Raw genomic sequence first — 18207 nt, 5'->3', positions numbered from 1 at the left:
TATAAAGGATAAAATTAACTCAGCTTCAATTAGCAGAACATGATCATATACTTCAACCATGGAAATTATAAAGTACAACTTTAACATAACCTTTATTTCACCAAAACGGTTCCTCTTGACTAGTGTACGTGAATGTTAACATCGAAGAGACCAGACTGCGGACCATACCCATGTGGATATTTCAACAGGTTACAAGGGACATGAAACTATATGCCTGCGACTATTATAACATTATGTTGCAAACATAACAACATATTAGGAATGTCGTATATAGGCATTACTGACCACAGAAACAAACCAGAAGACTTTTAGAATCAATGATAATGGACATCAAAAGACATAGGACTTTTCTAGAAGACAGTACCATGATATGCCCAAGGTTCACATCTAACTGAATCCTCTAGTGCTTCCGATGCTACGTTTCAAACAGACAAAAATGATCTAATTCTATCGACATGTTATATCATCATATAAGATCATTTATTGAGGTAACAAATATGGTTCAGAAGAAGACGATACCAGCCAAACCTTTTGTCTGCATTAATGTCCTTCAGTCGCCCTCTCTCTCTCAGATTTTTTTTACAAAAATGTCTCCACACCTGAAGTCAAGTACTGAAAAAGAGAAGGCTCTTCTCTCACCCAAAATCAATCAAACTACAACAATTGAATCTCTTTTACTGAACATTGAATCATAGAACTGTCAGTATTCAATACATAAATAAGTATTAAGGATGTGCACCTAATATACATGGTCTCCAGTACAAAAGAGTCACATGCATACTTTACTCATGTAGGTCACAAGGTAGACCCCGCAGATAAAAATCATTGACAGAACCACGTGTGACCAAGAATTAACATTATCAGGACATTACATGATTGCGATACATTCTGGAAGCAACGTCACCGAACACAAAAAAGGTATATCATCAGGATGGTGTCTTAAGGACAGACAGATGGGGGGGGGCTGGAGAGAAAGCGACTGTTATCTACAAGACTGGGAAGACCTTCTTCCTCTCTTTTCCTTTTTTCCTTTTTAACGTGTGGCCTTAGTGCGAGTTTGATGGCATTCTCCAGAGAGGTTTGGTTGCGACAAGGATCTTCTCTCTTCCATGAGATTCAGGTTCTTTGTCATGTATTGAAGAAGACCATCTTACAGCATGGGCCATTCGTGCTACTTTGTCTAGCACCTCAGGAGTGTCTCGGATCAGTACCTTTCCTTCTGGACGCAATATTCTGTCCATCTCTACCATTAGATCTACTAGGCTACACCTGTATGCATATCAAACAATTCAGTTTAGGTGAAGTTGATAGAACAGAGAGACATGTTTAGCAACTGAGAATGGTTATACCTGGATTTGCTTGTCAGTGATTCAATTCCTGATAGGTGGATGAAATCATACGTACGGGGATACGTTGAAAAGGGTTCACACCTGCACGAACCAATATAAAAGGGGTTTTATTACTCAATGCCACGTCTTGGTTTGGACCAAATATATAAAAAGCAAAAGTGACTAACCAATCATGGTAAACACCGATGAGACCTCTGTCATAAATCACGTCAAGAGTTAATTGCTTCCGAGATGGGATGACATTCATAACCCACACAGGATCAGATGCAAGGGCTGCAGCAAATCCTCCGAAGAGTGCGTTCATGTCCATGATATTGCGGACAGCTGGAGGTTTCAACTCCAAGTTCAGAGAATCCCTGTAATATCCAAAATGGTCAACCTTTATCCAATCCATCTCACTCCTTCAATCACCAAAACAAGAGTTATTTGCTAAACATCAAGAAGCAACCCGAAAAGATGTGGAGCGGGCTTTTGGAGTATTACAAGCGCGATTTGCGATTGTGAGAAACCCGGCTCTTACGTTGGACAAAGCAAAGATAGGGAAGATTATGAGAGCGTGTATCATACTACACAACATGATAGTCGAAGATGAACGGGATGGATACATTCGTTATGATATATCTGAATTTGAAGAAGGTGACGTCATGAGAAGTTCACAGGTGGAAACCGAGATTCCTACAATTCTCAATAATATTTTTCCCAGTCGGAATGATGTTCGAGATAGGAGAATACATGACCATCTGAAAAATGATTTAGTCGAGCATATTTGGAACAAATTTGGTGACGAGGATTAAAAATCCTTCTATCTTTATGTTTAATTATTGTATTTTTAAAAAATTCCTTGTTATGTTTAATTATTGTATCTTAATGTTTAATTAATGTATCTTTATGTTTAATTTGTGTTTCTTGATTTCTTTATATTTATTGTTTTTATTTTTAATTGTTATATTTATATGTTTAATTATTATTTTTAAAGTTTATTTCTAATAGTTGATGTTAAGTTATTCTATTTAATCATTCAATATATAAAAATTATATTTCACTAAACAAGAATAAAATATATATTTTTTTATTCCTAAGGATTTCAATTTCGGGTTCACCATTGTACACACATTTTTTACAAGAGTACTTAACTATTCAAAAAAAAAAAAAAAAGAATATTTTATTCCTAAGGACTCCACAATGGGTATCACCATTGTGGATGCTCTTACGAATGCACGAGACCTCTCTTTTCCCCAGAAGAACTCTCGGTTGACTTTGCCAACTTTTTAACATCTTTTCTACCTCACGCGCGTTTTTTCTGCAGTCTCTCTCTCATTTCTTTCTTAATTCTCGAAAATATAGACTTTTTTGCTCAATAAAATTATTAAAAAGACTGTTGTCAAGCAAACCCCACATATTAATATGAATCTATCGTGCATTATTGACAAGCCCGTTCATCTAATCTAACTCCTAGATCATAATCAAATAGGCTATAGGATCTTGGAGTTGTGAAAGAATCTATATTCTTTTGTAAGTAACGACATGAAGAAGCGAGCTTGTGTCAACCGAAAAGACATTCCACTATTAGCTACAGTTGAATGCATACCAACAACTCTTGTTGGGTATGTTAGAAAAAAATACAAAACTGCGATTAATGTTTTGATGGAAATAAGTGTTTAATGTTTAGTGTTTACAAAGGCAGAATTAATTGAACCGAAAGTCTGGATCAGTAAAATAAGAATTAGAAACATTTAAATCATGGGAGCAAATATGAAGGAAGGAAAAAATGTGGTGGATCATATTGGTTTGGTTCGGTTTGGACCACATGGGAATGTCAGCTCCCAAAGATTAACCGACCACCACCAACAAGCACGCAACACAACTTACTACAAAACTTTTTTTGATCAATTGTTGTCTATTAGTATAACACACGTCTTGTTATATTATTTTACTTTGTGTAATGATATAGAGAAGAACGTCATTTTCATTGTTGGGTTTAATTTGGTAATTACTATAAAGGATAAAATTAACTCAGCTTCAATTAGCAGAACATGATCATATACTTCAACCATGGAAATTATAAAGTACAACTTTAACATAACCTTTATTTCACCAAAACGGTTCCTCTTGACTAGTGTACGTGAATGTTAACATCGAAGAGACCAGACTGCGGACCATACCCATGTGGATATTTCAACAGGTTACAAGGGACATGAAACTATATGCCTGCGACTATTATAACATTATGTTGCAAACATAACAACATATTAGGAATGTCGTATATAGGCATTACTGACCACAGAAACAAACCAGAAGACTTTTAGAATCAATGATAATGGACATCAAAAGACATAGGACTTTTCTAGAAGACAGTACCATGATATGCCCAAGGTTCACATCTAACTGAATCCTCTAGTGCTTCCGATGCTACGTTTCAAACAGACAAAAATGATCTAATTCTATCGACATGTTATATCATCATATAAGATCATTTATTGAGGTAACAAATATGGTTCAGAAGAAGACGATACCAGCCAAACCTTTTGTCTGCATTAATGTCCTTCAGTCGCCCTCTCTCTCTCAGATTTTTTTTACAAAAATGTCTCCACACCTGAAGTCAAGTACTGAAAAAGAGAAGGCTCTTCTCTCACCCAAAATCAATCAAACTACAACAATTGAATCTCTTTTACTGAACATTGAATCATAGAACTGTCAGTATTCAATACATAAATAAGTATTAAGGATGTGCACCTAATATACATGGTCTCCAGTACAAAAGAGTCACATGCATACTTTACTCATGTAGGTCACAAGGTAGACCCCGCAGATAAAAATCATTGACAGAACCACGTGTGACCAAGAATTAACATTATCAGGACATTACATGATTGCGATACATTCTGGAAGCAACGTCACCGAACACAAAAAAGGTATATCATCAGGATGGTGTCTTAAGGACAGACAGATGGGGGGGGGGCTGGAGAGAAAGCGACTGTTATCTACAAGACTGGGAAGACCTTCTTCCTCTCTTTTCCTTTTTTCCTTTTTAACGTGTGGCCTTAGTGCGAGTTTGATGGCATTCTCCAGAGAGGTTTGGTTGCGACAAGGATCTTCTCTCTTCCATGAGATTCAGGTTCTTTGTCATGTATTGAAGAAGACCATCTTACAGCATGGGCCATTCGTGCTACTTTGTCTAGCACCTCAGGAGTGTCTCGGATCAGTACCTTTCCTTCTGGACGCAATATTCTGTCCATCTCTACCATTAGATCTACTAGGCTACACCTGTATGCATATCAAACAATTCAGTTTAGGTGAAGTTGATAGAACAGAGAGACATGTTTAGCAACTGAGAATGGTTATACCTGGATTTGCTTGTCAGTGATTCAATTCCTGATAGGTGGATGAAATCATACGTACGGGGATACGTTGAAAAGGGTTCACACCTGCACGAACCAATATAAAAGGGGTTTTATTACTCAATGCCACGTCTTGGTTTGGACCAAATATATAAAAAGCAAAAGTGACTAACCAATCATGGTAAACACCGATGAGACCTCTGTCATAAATCACGTCAAGAGTTAATTGCTTCCGAGATGGGATGACATTCATAACCCACACAGGATCAGATGCAAGGGCTGCAGCAAATCCTCCGAAGAGTGCGTTCATGTCCATGATATTGCGGACAGCTGGAGGTTTCAACTCCAAGTTCAGAGAATCCCTGTAATAAGCAACTCGTCTTGCCCACCTCCTCGCATCTGCTTCAAACCCGTTTTTCATGACAATGGCTCTAGAAGGAACTTTAGAAAGCCTTTCCGGCCACTTGGGAATAGTTCCCAAAGCAATTTCTCCTTTGACAGACGATGGCCTAGTAACACACTTCTTCAATTTGTAATACCTGAAACAAACAAAGACTTCATTGTTGTTTTCTACAATATTTTATTACAGTATTATTCTGAGGAAACTCACCATGCATCACTTGGCGGCACAGACTCATCACACAGCTCAAGTCCAAACTCGTTCTGGCTGGATAGACATGAATCTCCAACAGGCTTCTTCCAGATGACAGTGTTTCCATCAACGGCAATTAGCTCATAGCACAAAGCTCTAGCCACGGCCTGAAGATCAGCCCATTCTTTGTCTTGTTTAGGCCATTGAACAGGTGGTCCAGAGATTACAAGATATCCTCCCGGGCGCAGTAACCTATCCACCTCGACAAAGTAAGTTGCATCTGCAGACAAATCACCACGCAAAATAAGAACAAGTCCTGTTACAACAAGTGGTGTGACACATACAAAAAAAAGATTCCCATAACTCCAAGGGGACTCACTGTAAGCTGTAAAGGGAATCAAGCATCGGGAACAATGCATGAGGTCAAAGGATGACGCAGGAAAAGGGAGTCTACGAGTGCCAAGCATGGCAACAAACGCAGGCACTCCTCTTTCCAAAGCGAACTGAATCTGCGATTTATGTGAATCTCTTGGAGCAAACGAGAGGGCTAGAATGCCTTGTGATAGTAGAGTACCTCCAAAACTAGCGACCTGCAAAGGTTTTATTGTAAAATTACAGAGCAAAACGTGACCAAAGAGAGACTATGATAATACTCACCCCGCATCCCATGTCAAGGGCGGTTCTGAGAGTTCCACCCTTAAGAGGAATATACTGTGAAAGCTTTTCAATGTATTGGCCAGCTCCGCCAGGAAACATGGTGCCACCTCCAGGGAAAATGAAGTATTCACCTTCCCTTTTCATCCATCCTTGGTGACCTTTCCGGTCAGCAATTTTATTATATGGCATATTTGCATGCCAAATCTGCAAGTTCAAACACACACACAGATTCAACAGTCTAACAAACCTCCTCCCACAACACAACGAGCTACATTTCAAGGCATGCAAAACTATCAAACTAGCCCATAACATTCCAAAATACACTTGAAGGCTTGTGTGGTAGTGGTTCCCCTTCTCAGAGGTCGCAGGTTCGATTTGTCATTAGTGATCAAATGTGTTTGTAAGAACTTTATGTCGTAACTAACCTCATCTAAACCAGAAATAACCAACATGGTTTACATCATAATTAAAGAATAAACCGGACATTCCAGAGTCCTTATCCTATGAAATGCAAGTATCAATCTAACTATGCTAAAAACATGGATCCTTCGCAGCTCGAATCCGCTACCTTGTGTAGACTCTCTGGCCACGGAACTGAGATTTTGTATCCGTTAGGCGGAGGGATCAAGCAGAGAGGAGTCTCCTCCGGTAAGGGGCAATGTCTCTCCCTATAGAAATTCATCTCTCTGCTAAGCTGGCTGTTCCTCTTCGGATCCTCGCAAGGCATGTGAGCGACTGCATCCGCGGGACAATACTCGATCGGCTGCAAGTGGTGACCTGACTCAACGAGAGTCACTAGCCGCTGGCGTTGCCTAGGATCCGACGCTGTGGAGATGAGGAGCGTTTGGCGACCAGAGGCGGCCATGGAATCGCGGAGAGGAGTGAAGAGGAGGATGAAGAAGAGGAGGACGACGGCGAAGAAGGCGGCGGTTATGATGTCGACAAGACGCCATTGGCGCGGGTTACGCTTGGAGAATGGTAGATTCAGGTGCTTCATAGCTTTAGCTTAGCTGGAAGCTTCTTCTTCGACAAAAGAGATCAGATGCAAATCTAGCGTTTTATCATATGATTATCGGCGATCATAATATTTGCAGTGTTTAAATAGTGTTTGGCGTTTAGCGTCTAAGGAAAACGGTGGGCTATTCAATAAAATTTTTTAGGCTATTGGATTTGGGCCTTAGGGCCTTAAATTGATATTAGGAAACGCTGGTGAATATAACGGACCGAGGGCTTATTTCTCACTATCCCTCCAGTGTTCTACCCCTCGCAGTGTTAGAGAATAATCTATAATGCCCTTGTCGCCAACAAACTATTCTACTAACGGACCGAGAGCTTATTCTCACTACCCTCCAGTGTTAGAGAATAATCTATAATAGGGCTGTTCGTTTGGTTGCCGCAGGTACCGACGGCAGCGGCAAGCGTCAACTCTTGTTCGTTTCGTTGACGTAGGAAGTTGCGTCTGACGCCACGTCCGAATGCCGCGTTCTGCGGCTGACGCCGATAAAACATGCGGTCGCGATATGCGGCAGTGTCAGCGGCAGTGTCAGCGTCTGCGAAACGAACAACAATTGTCCTTATTGACGCTGCCACCGCCGCTGACGCCGAAACCTACGGCAACCAAACGAATAGGACTAATGCCTTTGTAGCAAACAAACTATTCTACTAAACCCCCTAATTATTCTCACTACCCCTCCAGTGTTGGAGAATAATCTATAATGCCCTTGTCGCCAACAAACCATTCTACTTACCCTGTCCATCTTTATTTGACTTAGACCTGAATGAATAGTTGACGTTATCAATCGTCTTCGAACTTTGTCATTGTCACTCTAATTTACCAATTCAACTTCTTCTATCGCTCATATCTGACAGACAATCGATAAGAAATTAGGTAAAACACATTTTGATTCTACATTCCTTCATCATCTGATTGAATCATCCTTCGTCGATTGCGTTTCTGTCAATGCTCAAGTAATCGCAAGGTTTGATCTGATTGTATAAGCTAATTTCTGATGTGAAAGTTCCAATCTTTTTTTATTTGTAGGGAGGTTTGATCGAGAACCAGGATGGATTTCATAAACAATCTAGATACAGACACGTCTTTAGCCATTCTTTCGTGTCTAGATGACCCATCAGATCTTGTCCGTGCCAGTGCTGTCTCTCGCTCTTGGCGAGGCTTCGGTAATAAACATGTTTTACTGTTTCCTTTTGAGTTTTGACAATGGTGTATTATAAATTTTACATCTTTTTTCTTTTGCAGTGATTAAGCAGAGTCTCTCCAAGAGCCTGTGCTTGAAGTTGTTCCACCAGCTAGCTCGTGTTGATCGTACACTAGAAACAAGCAATGAAGAGTCCTCAGGGTCAATCAGCAGTGTTTATGCCTTAGAAAGAGAGCACAGGGTTTATGCCTTATTGGCTAAAGGATGCACGTCTTCTCCTATCAAAAGCTGTGTTGACGATGCCATCACGGCGTCTAGTACCGATAGGCTCCCAGAAGAGAGCATCTTGAACACGCTCGACGAAAGAGAGAGAATTGGTGGCACACCTTCGTACTGGTCTAGTTCAGGACATCACAAGACTTCCGTGCCAGAAACGCTTCTTTACAAGCTCAAGGGTGACTTGTGTGTCATTACTGAACTCAGCATCCAGCCTTTCCAAGGTGACGACCGTACCATGCCATCCTCCTCGTTTTTAATTGATATTTTCTTTGTCAGTTAATGCTTCCTTTGTTTTCTCTTAGATTTTTTTGATCCCGGTAGACCGATATACTCTTCACATAATGTTCGTTTCCGGTTTGGTCACTTGGATAACAAGTCACATGATAAAAACAGTTATGTATGGACTTACACTTCACAACAGTTTCCCATGGCTCAGGTTTGTGTGTGCGTTATTATTATAATTCATTGCATGTTATACAAAGTTTTGTTCCTCAACTGTTTGGGTTTTGTATGGATAGGAAAATCGATTGCAGAACTTTAAGCTTCCAGAGCCGGTTATTTGCATTGGTGGGTTTGTGCTAATCGAGTTTCTAGGTCGGGTTCAGAGATGTGACATTGATGACTTATACTACATATGGTACATCTTCTTCTCCTCTCCCCTTAAAGCTTTTACGATGACTTTGAAGTAGTTTTTGTTGATTGTTTTTCTGTAGTGTGACGCATGTCAAAGCGATGGGAAGGTCATTAGCAAAATCGTTCCGGGTGGTGGATCCGGATGAGTCAGGGAAGTTTGGGTTGAAGGTGTTGAGTTACAGTGATCCACAGGAAATGAATGAGAAGGAAGAAGAAGAGGCGGGGCCAAGTGTGTTTAGGCCGATGAGAAACCGAAACCTTGAACAGCTCGTGAACTTCCTGCACAGCCATTCTACAGACGTCCAGTATGTGTGGCCTGAATCAGATGAGGATGATGAATCAGATGAGGAGGAGGTTTAGTGTCTGATGTGGAGTGTGTGGGGGTTTTCCTATTTAATTGTGGCTTTGCTTCTGTTGTTAAATAATATAGAGGTGCATGAGAGCGGTTTTAAAAGCTTCTCTCCCCTCCCCTTACAGTGTGTTGTAAAGGTTGCCGAGTGTTGTGACATTACTACTCGTTATGTATTATGTTTGGTGTAAGTTTCATTTCATTGGTTATACGCTTTTTAGCCAGTTTGGGCTTTTTTGGGGGTCCAAATATGAAGAACGCATTAAAGCTAAACGATCCACGACAAACAATCAAGAATCAAAACTAGTGAATCAAAACTAGTGTTGGGCATTCTAGTTTTTGGTTTCGAATAACTCGGGTTAGGATCCGCTTAGGAGCCAAACATTTTGCGGATCGGTCTGGATTAGGCCTGGGCATTTTATCCGGACCCAAAGACGCGATCCGAAACCGACCCAAAAAATCCTGACCCAATCCAAAACCGATCCGATCCTTTTACCCTATTGGGTCTTGTTGTGAAGGACTCGCGGGTCTTGGATCCAACCCGACCCGAATCCGAGACCCGAGTGAAGGGTACTCGAAAACCTGAAACTTCTAGTATATATTAGGTATATATGGATGTTTCAGTTTATTTTTGTTATTATGGATATTTTTTTAAGTTTCAAATTTTAGTTTTTGGGTATAGTTTTGGGTTTTGGATAAAAATTTAGATTTTCAAAAATATAATTGGGATAATCATATCAAATTTTGGATATTTTCATGTCTTTGGATCAGATTTTAGATAAAATTTCTAGAGAAACCAAGGCAACAAAAGTTCCAAACCTCTTTTGACCTTCATCGTATGTTAGTGAAGGATGCAACTATGCATTAAAACAGTATTTTCATATTTTTGAATTTTTCTCAAAATCTATTTGTTAACCCCTACGAAAATATTGAATTTTTCGATAAACGTTTTATATACTGAAGCCTATGATCTTTATAGTTGTTTTAAATTTTCTAAACATATTTTACATTTGTATTAATACATATCAAACTCTCTTTCATGGTACATGGAAATCATTTTATTTTATTGGCAATTAATTTAGTAAAACTTCATAATACTCCCCAAATTAGTGGACTAACCACTTAAAAAACTCTATTTTCTAGATAAACGGAGACAACAAAAGTTTCAAACCTCTTGACCTTCATCATATGTTAGTGGAGGATGCAACTATGCATTAAAACAAAATTTTCATATTTTTGAATATTTCTCAAAATCTATGTGTTAACCCCTACGAAAATATTAAATTTTTGAGTAAACATTCTATATACTGAAGCATATGATCTTTAGTGTTGTTTTAAAATTTCTAACCACATTCTACATTTGTATTAATGTATATTAAACTCTCTTTCATGGTACATGAACATCGTTTTATTTTTTTGGTCAATTAATTTAGTAAAACTTCATAATACTCCCTAAATTAGTGGACTAACCACTATAAAATCGCTATTTTCTAGAGAAACGGAGACAACAAAAGTTCCAAACCTCTTTGACCTTCATCATATTTTAGTGAATGATGCAACTATGCATTAAAACATAATTTTCGTATTTTTGAATTTTTTTCAAAATCTATGTGTAACCCCTATGAAAATATTGAATTTTTGGTAAATGCTCTATATACTGAAGCCTATGATTTTTAAAGTTGTTTTAAAATTTCTAAACACATTCTACGTTGGTATTAATGTATATTTTACTCTCTTTCATAGTACATAGACATCTTTTTAATTTTTTTGTCAATTAATTTTGTAAAACTTCATAATATTCCCTAAATTGGTTGACTAACCACTATAAAATTGCTATTCTCTAGGAAAACGGAAAAAACAAATGTTCCAAACCTAATTGATCTTCATCATATGTTAGTAAAAGATGCAACTATGCATTAAAACATAATTTTCATATTTTTGAATTTTTCTCAAAATCTATGTGTCCCTGCGAAAATATTGAATTTTTTGGTAAATGTTCTATATACTAAAGCCCATGATCTTAAGTATTGTTTTCAAATTTCTAAACACATTCTATATTTGTATTAATGTATATTAAACTCTCTTTCATGGTACATTGACATTGTCTTAACTTTTTGTCAATTAATTTAGTAAAACTTCATAATACTCCCTAAATTGGTGGACTAACCATTATAAAATCGCTATTTTCTAGAGAAACGTAGACAACAAAAGTTCCAAACCTCTTTGACCTTCATAATATGTTAGTGAAGGATGCAAATATGCATTAAAACAAAATTTTCATATTTTTGAATTTTTTTTCAAAATCTATGGGTTAACAACCTCTACGAAAATATTGATTTTTTGGTAAATGTTCTATATACTGAAGCCTATGATCTTTAGTGTTGTTTTAAAATTTCTAAACACATTCTACATTTGTATTAATGTATATTAAACTCTCTTTCATGGTACATGTACATCGTTTTAATTTTATTATCAATTAATTTAGTAAAACTTCATAATACTCACTAAATTGGTGGACTAACCACTATAAAATTGATATTCTCTTGGAAAACGGAAAAAACAAAGGTTCGAAACCTATTTTACCTTCATCATATGTTAGTAAATGATGCAACTATGAATTAAAAGAGAATTTTCAAATTTTTTATTTTTTCTCAAAATTTATGTGTTAACCCCTACGAAAATATTTAATATTTTGGTAAATGTTCTAATACTGAAGCCTATGATCTTTAGTGTTGTTTTAAAATTTCTAAACACAATCTACATTTGTATTAATTTATATTAAACTCTCTTTCATGGTACATGGACATTGTTTTAATTTTTTTGTCAATTAATTTAGTAAAACTTCATAATACTCCCTAAATTGGTGGACTAACCACTATAAAATCGCTATTTTCTAGAGAAACGGAGACAACCAAAGTTTCAAACCTCTTTGACCTTCATCATATGTTAGTAAATGTTGCAACTATGCATTATAACAAAATTTTCATATTTTTGATTTTTTTCTCAAAATCTATTTGTTAACCCCCCTACGAAAATATTGATTTTTTGGTAAATGTTTTATATACTGAAGCCTATGATCTTTAGTGTTGTTTTAAAATTTCTAAACACATTCTACATTTTTATTAATGTATATTAAACTCTCTTTCATGGTACATTGACATTGTTTTATTTATGAAAATTAACTTAGTAAAACTTAATAATACTCCAAAAATTGGTGGACTAACCACTATAAAATCGCTATTTTCTAGAGAAACGGAGACACCAAAAAATCCAAACCTCTTTGACCTTCATCATATGTTAGTGAATGATGAAACTATGCATTAAAACAAAATTTTCATATTTTTGAATTTTTTCTCAAAATCTATGGGTCCCTACGAAAATATTGATTTTTTTTGTAAATGTTCTATATCTTGAAGCCTATGATCTTTAGTGTTGTTTTAAAATTTCTAAACACATTCTACATTTGTATTAATGTATATTAAACTCTCTTTCATGGTACATGTACATCGTTTTAATTTTATTATCAATTAATTTAGTAAAACTTCATAATACTCCGTAAATTGGTGGACTAACCACTATAAAATTGCTATTCTCTTGGAAAACGGAAACAACAAAGGTTCGAAACCTCTTTTACCTTCATCATATGTTAGTAAATTATGCAACTATGCACTAAAACAGAATTTTCGTATTTTTGATTTTTTCTTCAAATTTATGTGTTAACCCCTACGAAAATATTTAATATTTTGGTAAATGTTCTATATACTGAAGCCTATAATCTTTAGTGTTGTTTTAAAATTTCTAAACACATTCTATATTTGTTTAAATGTATATTAAACTCTCTATCATAGTACATGGACATTGTTTTAATTTTTTGTCAATTAATTAAGTAAAACTTCATAATACTTCCTAAATTGGTGGACTAACCACTATAAAATCGTTATTTTCTAAAGAAACAAAGACAAAAAAAGTTCCAAAGCTCTTTGACCTTCATCATATGTTAGTGTAGGATTACCCCCTACAAAAATAGTGAGTTTTCGGTAAATGCTCTATATATGAAACCTATAATCTTTTAATTCGTTTTAAAATTTATAACCACATTATACATTTGTATTAATTTATGATAAACTTCTTTTCATGGTACATGGACATCGTTTTAATTTTTTTATCAATTAATTTAGCAAAACTGTAAATACTCCCTAAATCATTGGACTAACCACTATAAAATTGCTATTCCTTAGAGAAACGGAGACAACAAAGGTTCCAAACCTCTTTGAACTTCATCATATTTTATTACATCATTCAAATATGTATTAAAACAGTATTCTCAAATTTTTTGAATTTTTCTCGAAATCTATGTGTACTTCCCTACGAAAATAGTGAGTTTTTGGTAAATGCACTATACATGAAGCCTATAATCTTTTAATTCGTTTTAAAATTTATAACCAAATTATACATTTGTATTAATTTATGATAAACATCTTTTCATGGTACATGGACATCGTTTTAATTTTTTATCAATTAATTTAGCAAAACTGTAAATACTTCCTAAATCATGGGACTAACCACTATAAAATTGCTATTCCTTAGAGAAACGGAGACAACAAAGGTTCCAAACCTCTTTGAACTTCATCATATTTTATTACATGATTCAAATATGTATTAAAACAGTATTCTCAAATTTTTTGAATTTTTCTCAAAATCTATGTGTACCCCCCCTACGAAAATAATGAGTTTTCGATAAATGCTCTATATATGAAGCCAATAATATTTAAATTTGTTTTAAAATTTAAAACCACATTATACCTTTGTATTAATGTATGATAAACTTCTTTTCATGGTACATGGACATCGTTCTAATTTTTTATCAATTAATTTAGCAAAACTGCAAATACTCCCTAAATCATTAGACTAACCACTATAAAATTGTTGTTCCCTAGAGAAACAGAGACAACAAAGGTTCCAAACCTCTTTGAACTTCATCATATTTTATTACATGATTCAAATATGTATTAAAACAGTATTTTCAATTTTTTTGAGTTTTCTCAAAATCTATGTGTTAACCCCTACGAAAATAGTGAGTTTTCAGTAAATGCTCTATATATGAAGCCCATAATCTTTAAATTTGTTTTAAAATTTAAAACCACATTATACCTTTGTATTAATGTATGATAAACTTCTTTTCATGGTACATGGACATCATTCTAATTTTTATCCATTAATTTAGCAAAACTGCAAATACTCCCTAAATCATTGGACAAACCACTATAAAATTGCTATTCCCTAGAGAAACGGAGACACCAAAGGTTCCAAACCTCTTTGAACTTCATCATGTGTTATTATATGATTCAACTATGCATTAAAACAGTATTGTCAAATTTTTTGAATTTTTCTCAAAATCTATGTGTACCCCCCTACGAAAATAGTGAGTTTTCGGTAAATGCTCTATATATGAAGCCTATAATCTTTTAATTCGTTTTAAAATTTATAACCACATTATACATTTGTATTAATTTATGATAAACTCCTTTTCATGGTACATGGACATCGTTCTAATTTTTTATCAATTAATTTAGCAAAACTGTAAATACTCCCTAAATCATTGGACTAACCATTATAAAATTGCTAGTCCCTAGAGAAACGGAAACAACAAAGGTTACAAACCTCTTTGAACTTCATCATATGTTATTCCATGATTCATATATGTATTAAAACAGTATTCTCAAATTTTTTGAATTTTTCTCAAAATCTATGTGTACCCCCTTACGAAAATAGTGAGTTTTCGGTAAATGGTCTATATATGAAGCCTATAATCTTTTAATTCGTTTTAAAATTTATAACCACATTATACATTTGAATTAATTTATGATAAACTCCTTTTAATGGTACATGGACATCGTTCTAATTTTTTATCAATTAATTTAGTAAAACTGTAAATAATCCCTAAATCATTGGACTAACCACTATTAAATTGCTAGTACTTAGAGAAACGGAAACAACAAAGGTTACAAACCTCTTTGAACTTCATCATATGTTATTCCATGAATCATATATGTATTAAAACAGTATTCTCAAATTTTTTGATTTTTTCTCAAAATCTATGTGTACCCCCCTACGAAAATAGTGAGTTTTCGGTAAATGCTCTATATATGAAGCCTATAATCTTTTAATTCGTTTTAAAATTTATAACCACATTATACCTTTGTATTAATGTATGATAAACTTCTTTTCATGGTACATGGACATCGTTCTAATTTTTTATCAATTAATTTAGCAAAGCTGCAAATACTCCCTAATTCATTAGACTAACCACTATAAAATTGTTGTTCCCTAGAGAAACGGAGACAACAAAGGTTCCAAACCTCTTTGAACTTCATCATATTTTATTACATGATTCAAATATGTATTAAAACAGTATTCTCAAATGTTTTGATTTTTTCTCAAAATCTATGTGTACCCACCCCCATACGAAAATAGTGAGTTTTCGGTAAATGCTCTATATATGAAGCCAATAATATTTAAATTTGTTTTAAAATTTAGAACCACATTATACCTTTGTATTAATGTATGATAAACTTCTTTTCATGGTACATGGACATCGTTCTAATTTTTTATCCATTAATTTAGCAAAACTGCAAATACTCCCTAAATCATTGGACTAACCACTATAAAATTGCTATTCCCTAGAGAAACGGAGACAACAAAGGTTACAAACCTCTTTGAACTTCATCATATGTTATTCCATGACTCATATATGTATTAAAATAGTATTGTCAAATTTTTTGAATTTTTCTCAAAATCTATGTGTACCCCCCTACGAAAATAGTGAGTTTTCGGTAAATGCTCTATATATGAAGCCTATAATCTTTAAATTTGTTTTAAAATTTAAAACCACATTATACCTTTGTATTAATGTATGATAAACTTCTTTTCATGGTACATGGACATCGTTCTAATTTTTTATCCATTAATTTAGCAAAATTGCAAATACTCCCTAAATCATTGGACTAACCACCATAAAATTGCTTTTCCCTCGAGAAACGGAGACAACAAAGGTTCCAAACCTCTTTGAAATTCATCATATGTTATTACATGATTCGACTATGCATTAAAACAATATTGTCAAATTTTTTGAATTTTTCTCAAAATCTATGTGTAACCCCCTACGAAAATAGTGAGTTTTCGGTAAATGATTTATATATGAAGCCTATAATCTTTTAATTCGTTTTAAAATTTATTACCACATTATACATTTGTATTAATTTATGATAAACTCTTTTTTCATGGTACATGTAAATCGTTCTAATTTTTTATCAATTAATTTAGCAAAACTGCAAATACTCCCTAAATCATTAGACTAACCACTATAAAATTGCTATTCCCTAGAGAAACGGAGACAACAAAGGTTCCAAACCTCTTTGAACTTCATCATATTTATTACATGATTCAAATATGTATTAAAACAGTATTTTCAATTTTTTTGAGTTTTTTTCAAAATCTATGTGTTAACCCCTACGAAAATAGTGAGTTTTCGGTAAATGCTCTATATATGAAGCCTATAATCTTTAAATTTGTTTTAAAATTTAAAACCACATTATACCTTTGTATTAATGTATGATAAACTTCTTTTCATGGTACATGGACATCATTCTAATTTTTTATCCGTTAATTTAGCAAAACTGCAAATACTCCCTAAATCATTGGACTAACCACTATAAAATTACTGTTCCCTAGAGAAACGGAGACAACAAAGATTCCAAACCTCTTTGAACTTCATCATATTTTAATATATGATTCAACTATGCATTAAAACAGTATTGTCAAATTTTTTGAATTTTTCTCAAAATCTATATGAACCCCCCTACGAAAATAGTGAGTTTTCGGTAAATGTTCTATATATGAAACCTATAATCTTTTAATTCGTTTTAAAATTTATAACCACATTATACATTTGTATTAATTTATGATAAACTTCTTTTCATGGTACATGGACATCGTTATAATTTTTTATCCATTAATTTAGTAAAACTGTAAATAATCCCTAAATCATTGGACTAACCACTATAAAATTGCTATTCCCAAGAGAAATGGAGACAACAAAGGTTCCAAACCTCTTTGAAATTCATCATATGTTATTACATGATTCAACTATGCATTAAAACAGTATTGTCAAATTTTTTTAATTTTTCTCAAAATCTATGTGTACCCCCCCTACGAAAATAGTGAGTTTTCGGTAAATGCTCTATATATGAAACCTATAATCTTTTAATTCGTTTTAAAATTTATAACCACATTATACATTTATATTAATTTATGATAAACTCTTTTTCATGGTACATGGACATCGTTATAATTATTTATCAATTAATTTAGCAAAACTGTAAATAATCCCTAAATCATTGGACTAACCACTATAAACTTGATATTCCTTAGAGAAACGTAAATAACAAAGGTTCCAAACCTCTTTGAACTTCATCATATTTTATTACATGATTCAAATATGTATTAAAACAGTATTCTCAATTTTTTGAATTTTTCTCAAAATCTATGTATACCCCCTACGAACATAGTGAGTTTTCGGTAAATGCTCTATATATGAAGCCTATAATCTTTTAATTCGTTTTAAAATTTATAACCACATTATACATTTGTATTAATTTATGATAAACTTCTTTTCATGGTACATGGGCATCGTTCTAATTTTTTATCAATTAATTTAGCAAAACTGCAAATACTCCCTAAATCATTGGATTAACCACTATAAAATTGTTTTTCCCTAGAGAAACGGAGACAACAAAGTTTCCAAACCTCTTTGAAATTCATCATGTGTTATTACATGATTCAACTATGCATTAAA

The 18207-nt window shown here is 34.3% G+C and overlaps 3 protein-coding genes across 5 annotated transcripts; 1 reads left to right on the top strand and 2 right to left on the bottom strand.

The window, feature by feature from the left end:
* Positions 1–689: 689 nt before the first annotated feature.
* LOC117128410 (probable methyltransferase PMT13) lies at positions 690–1758 on the bottom strand. The gene is made up of 3 exons (XM_033280696.1): positions 1517–1758; positions 1350–1430; positions 690–1269 (listed from the first exon to the last, which is right to left on the bottom strand). The coding sequence occupies exons 1-3, from the start codon at positions 1741–1743 to the stop codon at positions 1047–1049; spliced, it is 531 nt and encodes a 176-aa protein (XP_033136587.1). The 5' UTR covers positions 1744–1758; the 3' UTR covers positions 690–1046.
* A 2198-nt stretch (positions 1759–3956) lies between these two features.
* LOC103836898 (probable methyltransferase PMT13) lies at positions 3957–7045 on the bottom strand. Its single transcript, XM_009113212.3, has 7 exons — positions 6505–7045; positions 5937–6140; positions 5659–5869; positions 5298–5559; positions 4861–5226; positions 4694–4774; positions 3957–4613 (listed from the first exon to the last, which is right to left on the bottom strand). Exons 1-7 carry the CDS (start codon positions 6931–6933, stop codon positions 4391–4393), a joined length of 1776 nt encoding a protein of 591 aa, XP_009111460.1. The 5' UTR covers positions 6934–7045; the 3' UTR covers positions 3957–4390.
* Positions 7046–7593: 548 nt separating this feature from the next.
* Positions 7594–9573, top strand: LOC103836897 (F-box protein At4g00755). 3 transcript variants are annotated; one of them, XM_009113209.3, is made up of 6 exons: positions 7594–7824; positions 7978–8114; positions 8194–8592; positions 8674–8807; positions 8890–9008; positions 9085–9573. In XM_009113209.3, exons 2-6 carry the CDS (start codon positions 8000–8002, stop codon positions 9362–9364), a joined length of 1047 nt encoding a protein of 348 aa, XP_009111457.1. In that variant the 5' UTR covers positions 7594–7824; positions 7978–7999; the 3' UTR covers positions 9365–9573. The 3 variants fall into 3 exon arrangements, with proteins under 3 accessions (XP_009111457.1, XP_009111458.1, XP_009111459.1); XM_009113210.3 differs by having other exon boundaries at positions 7711–7915; XM_009113211.2 differs by having other exon boundaries at positions 7734–7904.
* Positions 9574–18207: the final 8634 nt, after the last annotated feature.

This window comes from Brassica rapa, chromosome A09 (assembly GCF_000309985.2).
Source record: "Brassica rapa cultivar Chiifu-401-42 chromosome A09, CAAS_Brap_v3.01, whole genome shotgun sequence".
NCBI lineage: Eukaryota > Viridiplantae > Streptophyta > Magnoliopsida > Brassicales > Brassicaceae > Brassica > Brassica rapa.
Note: the sequence above shows the minus strand (reverse complement) of the source record. Positions and strands in the feature narration are given on the sequence as shown.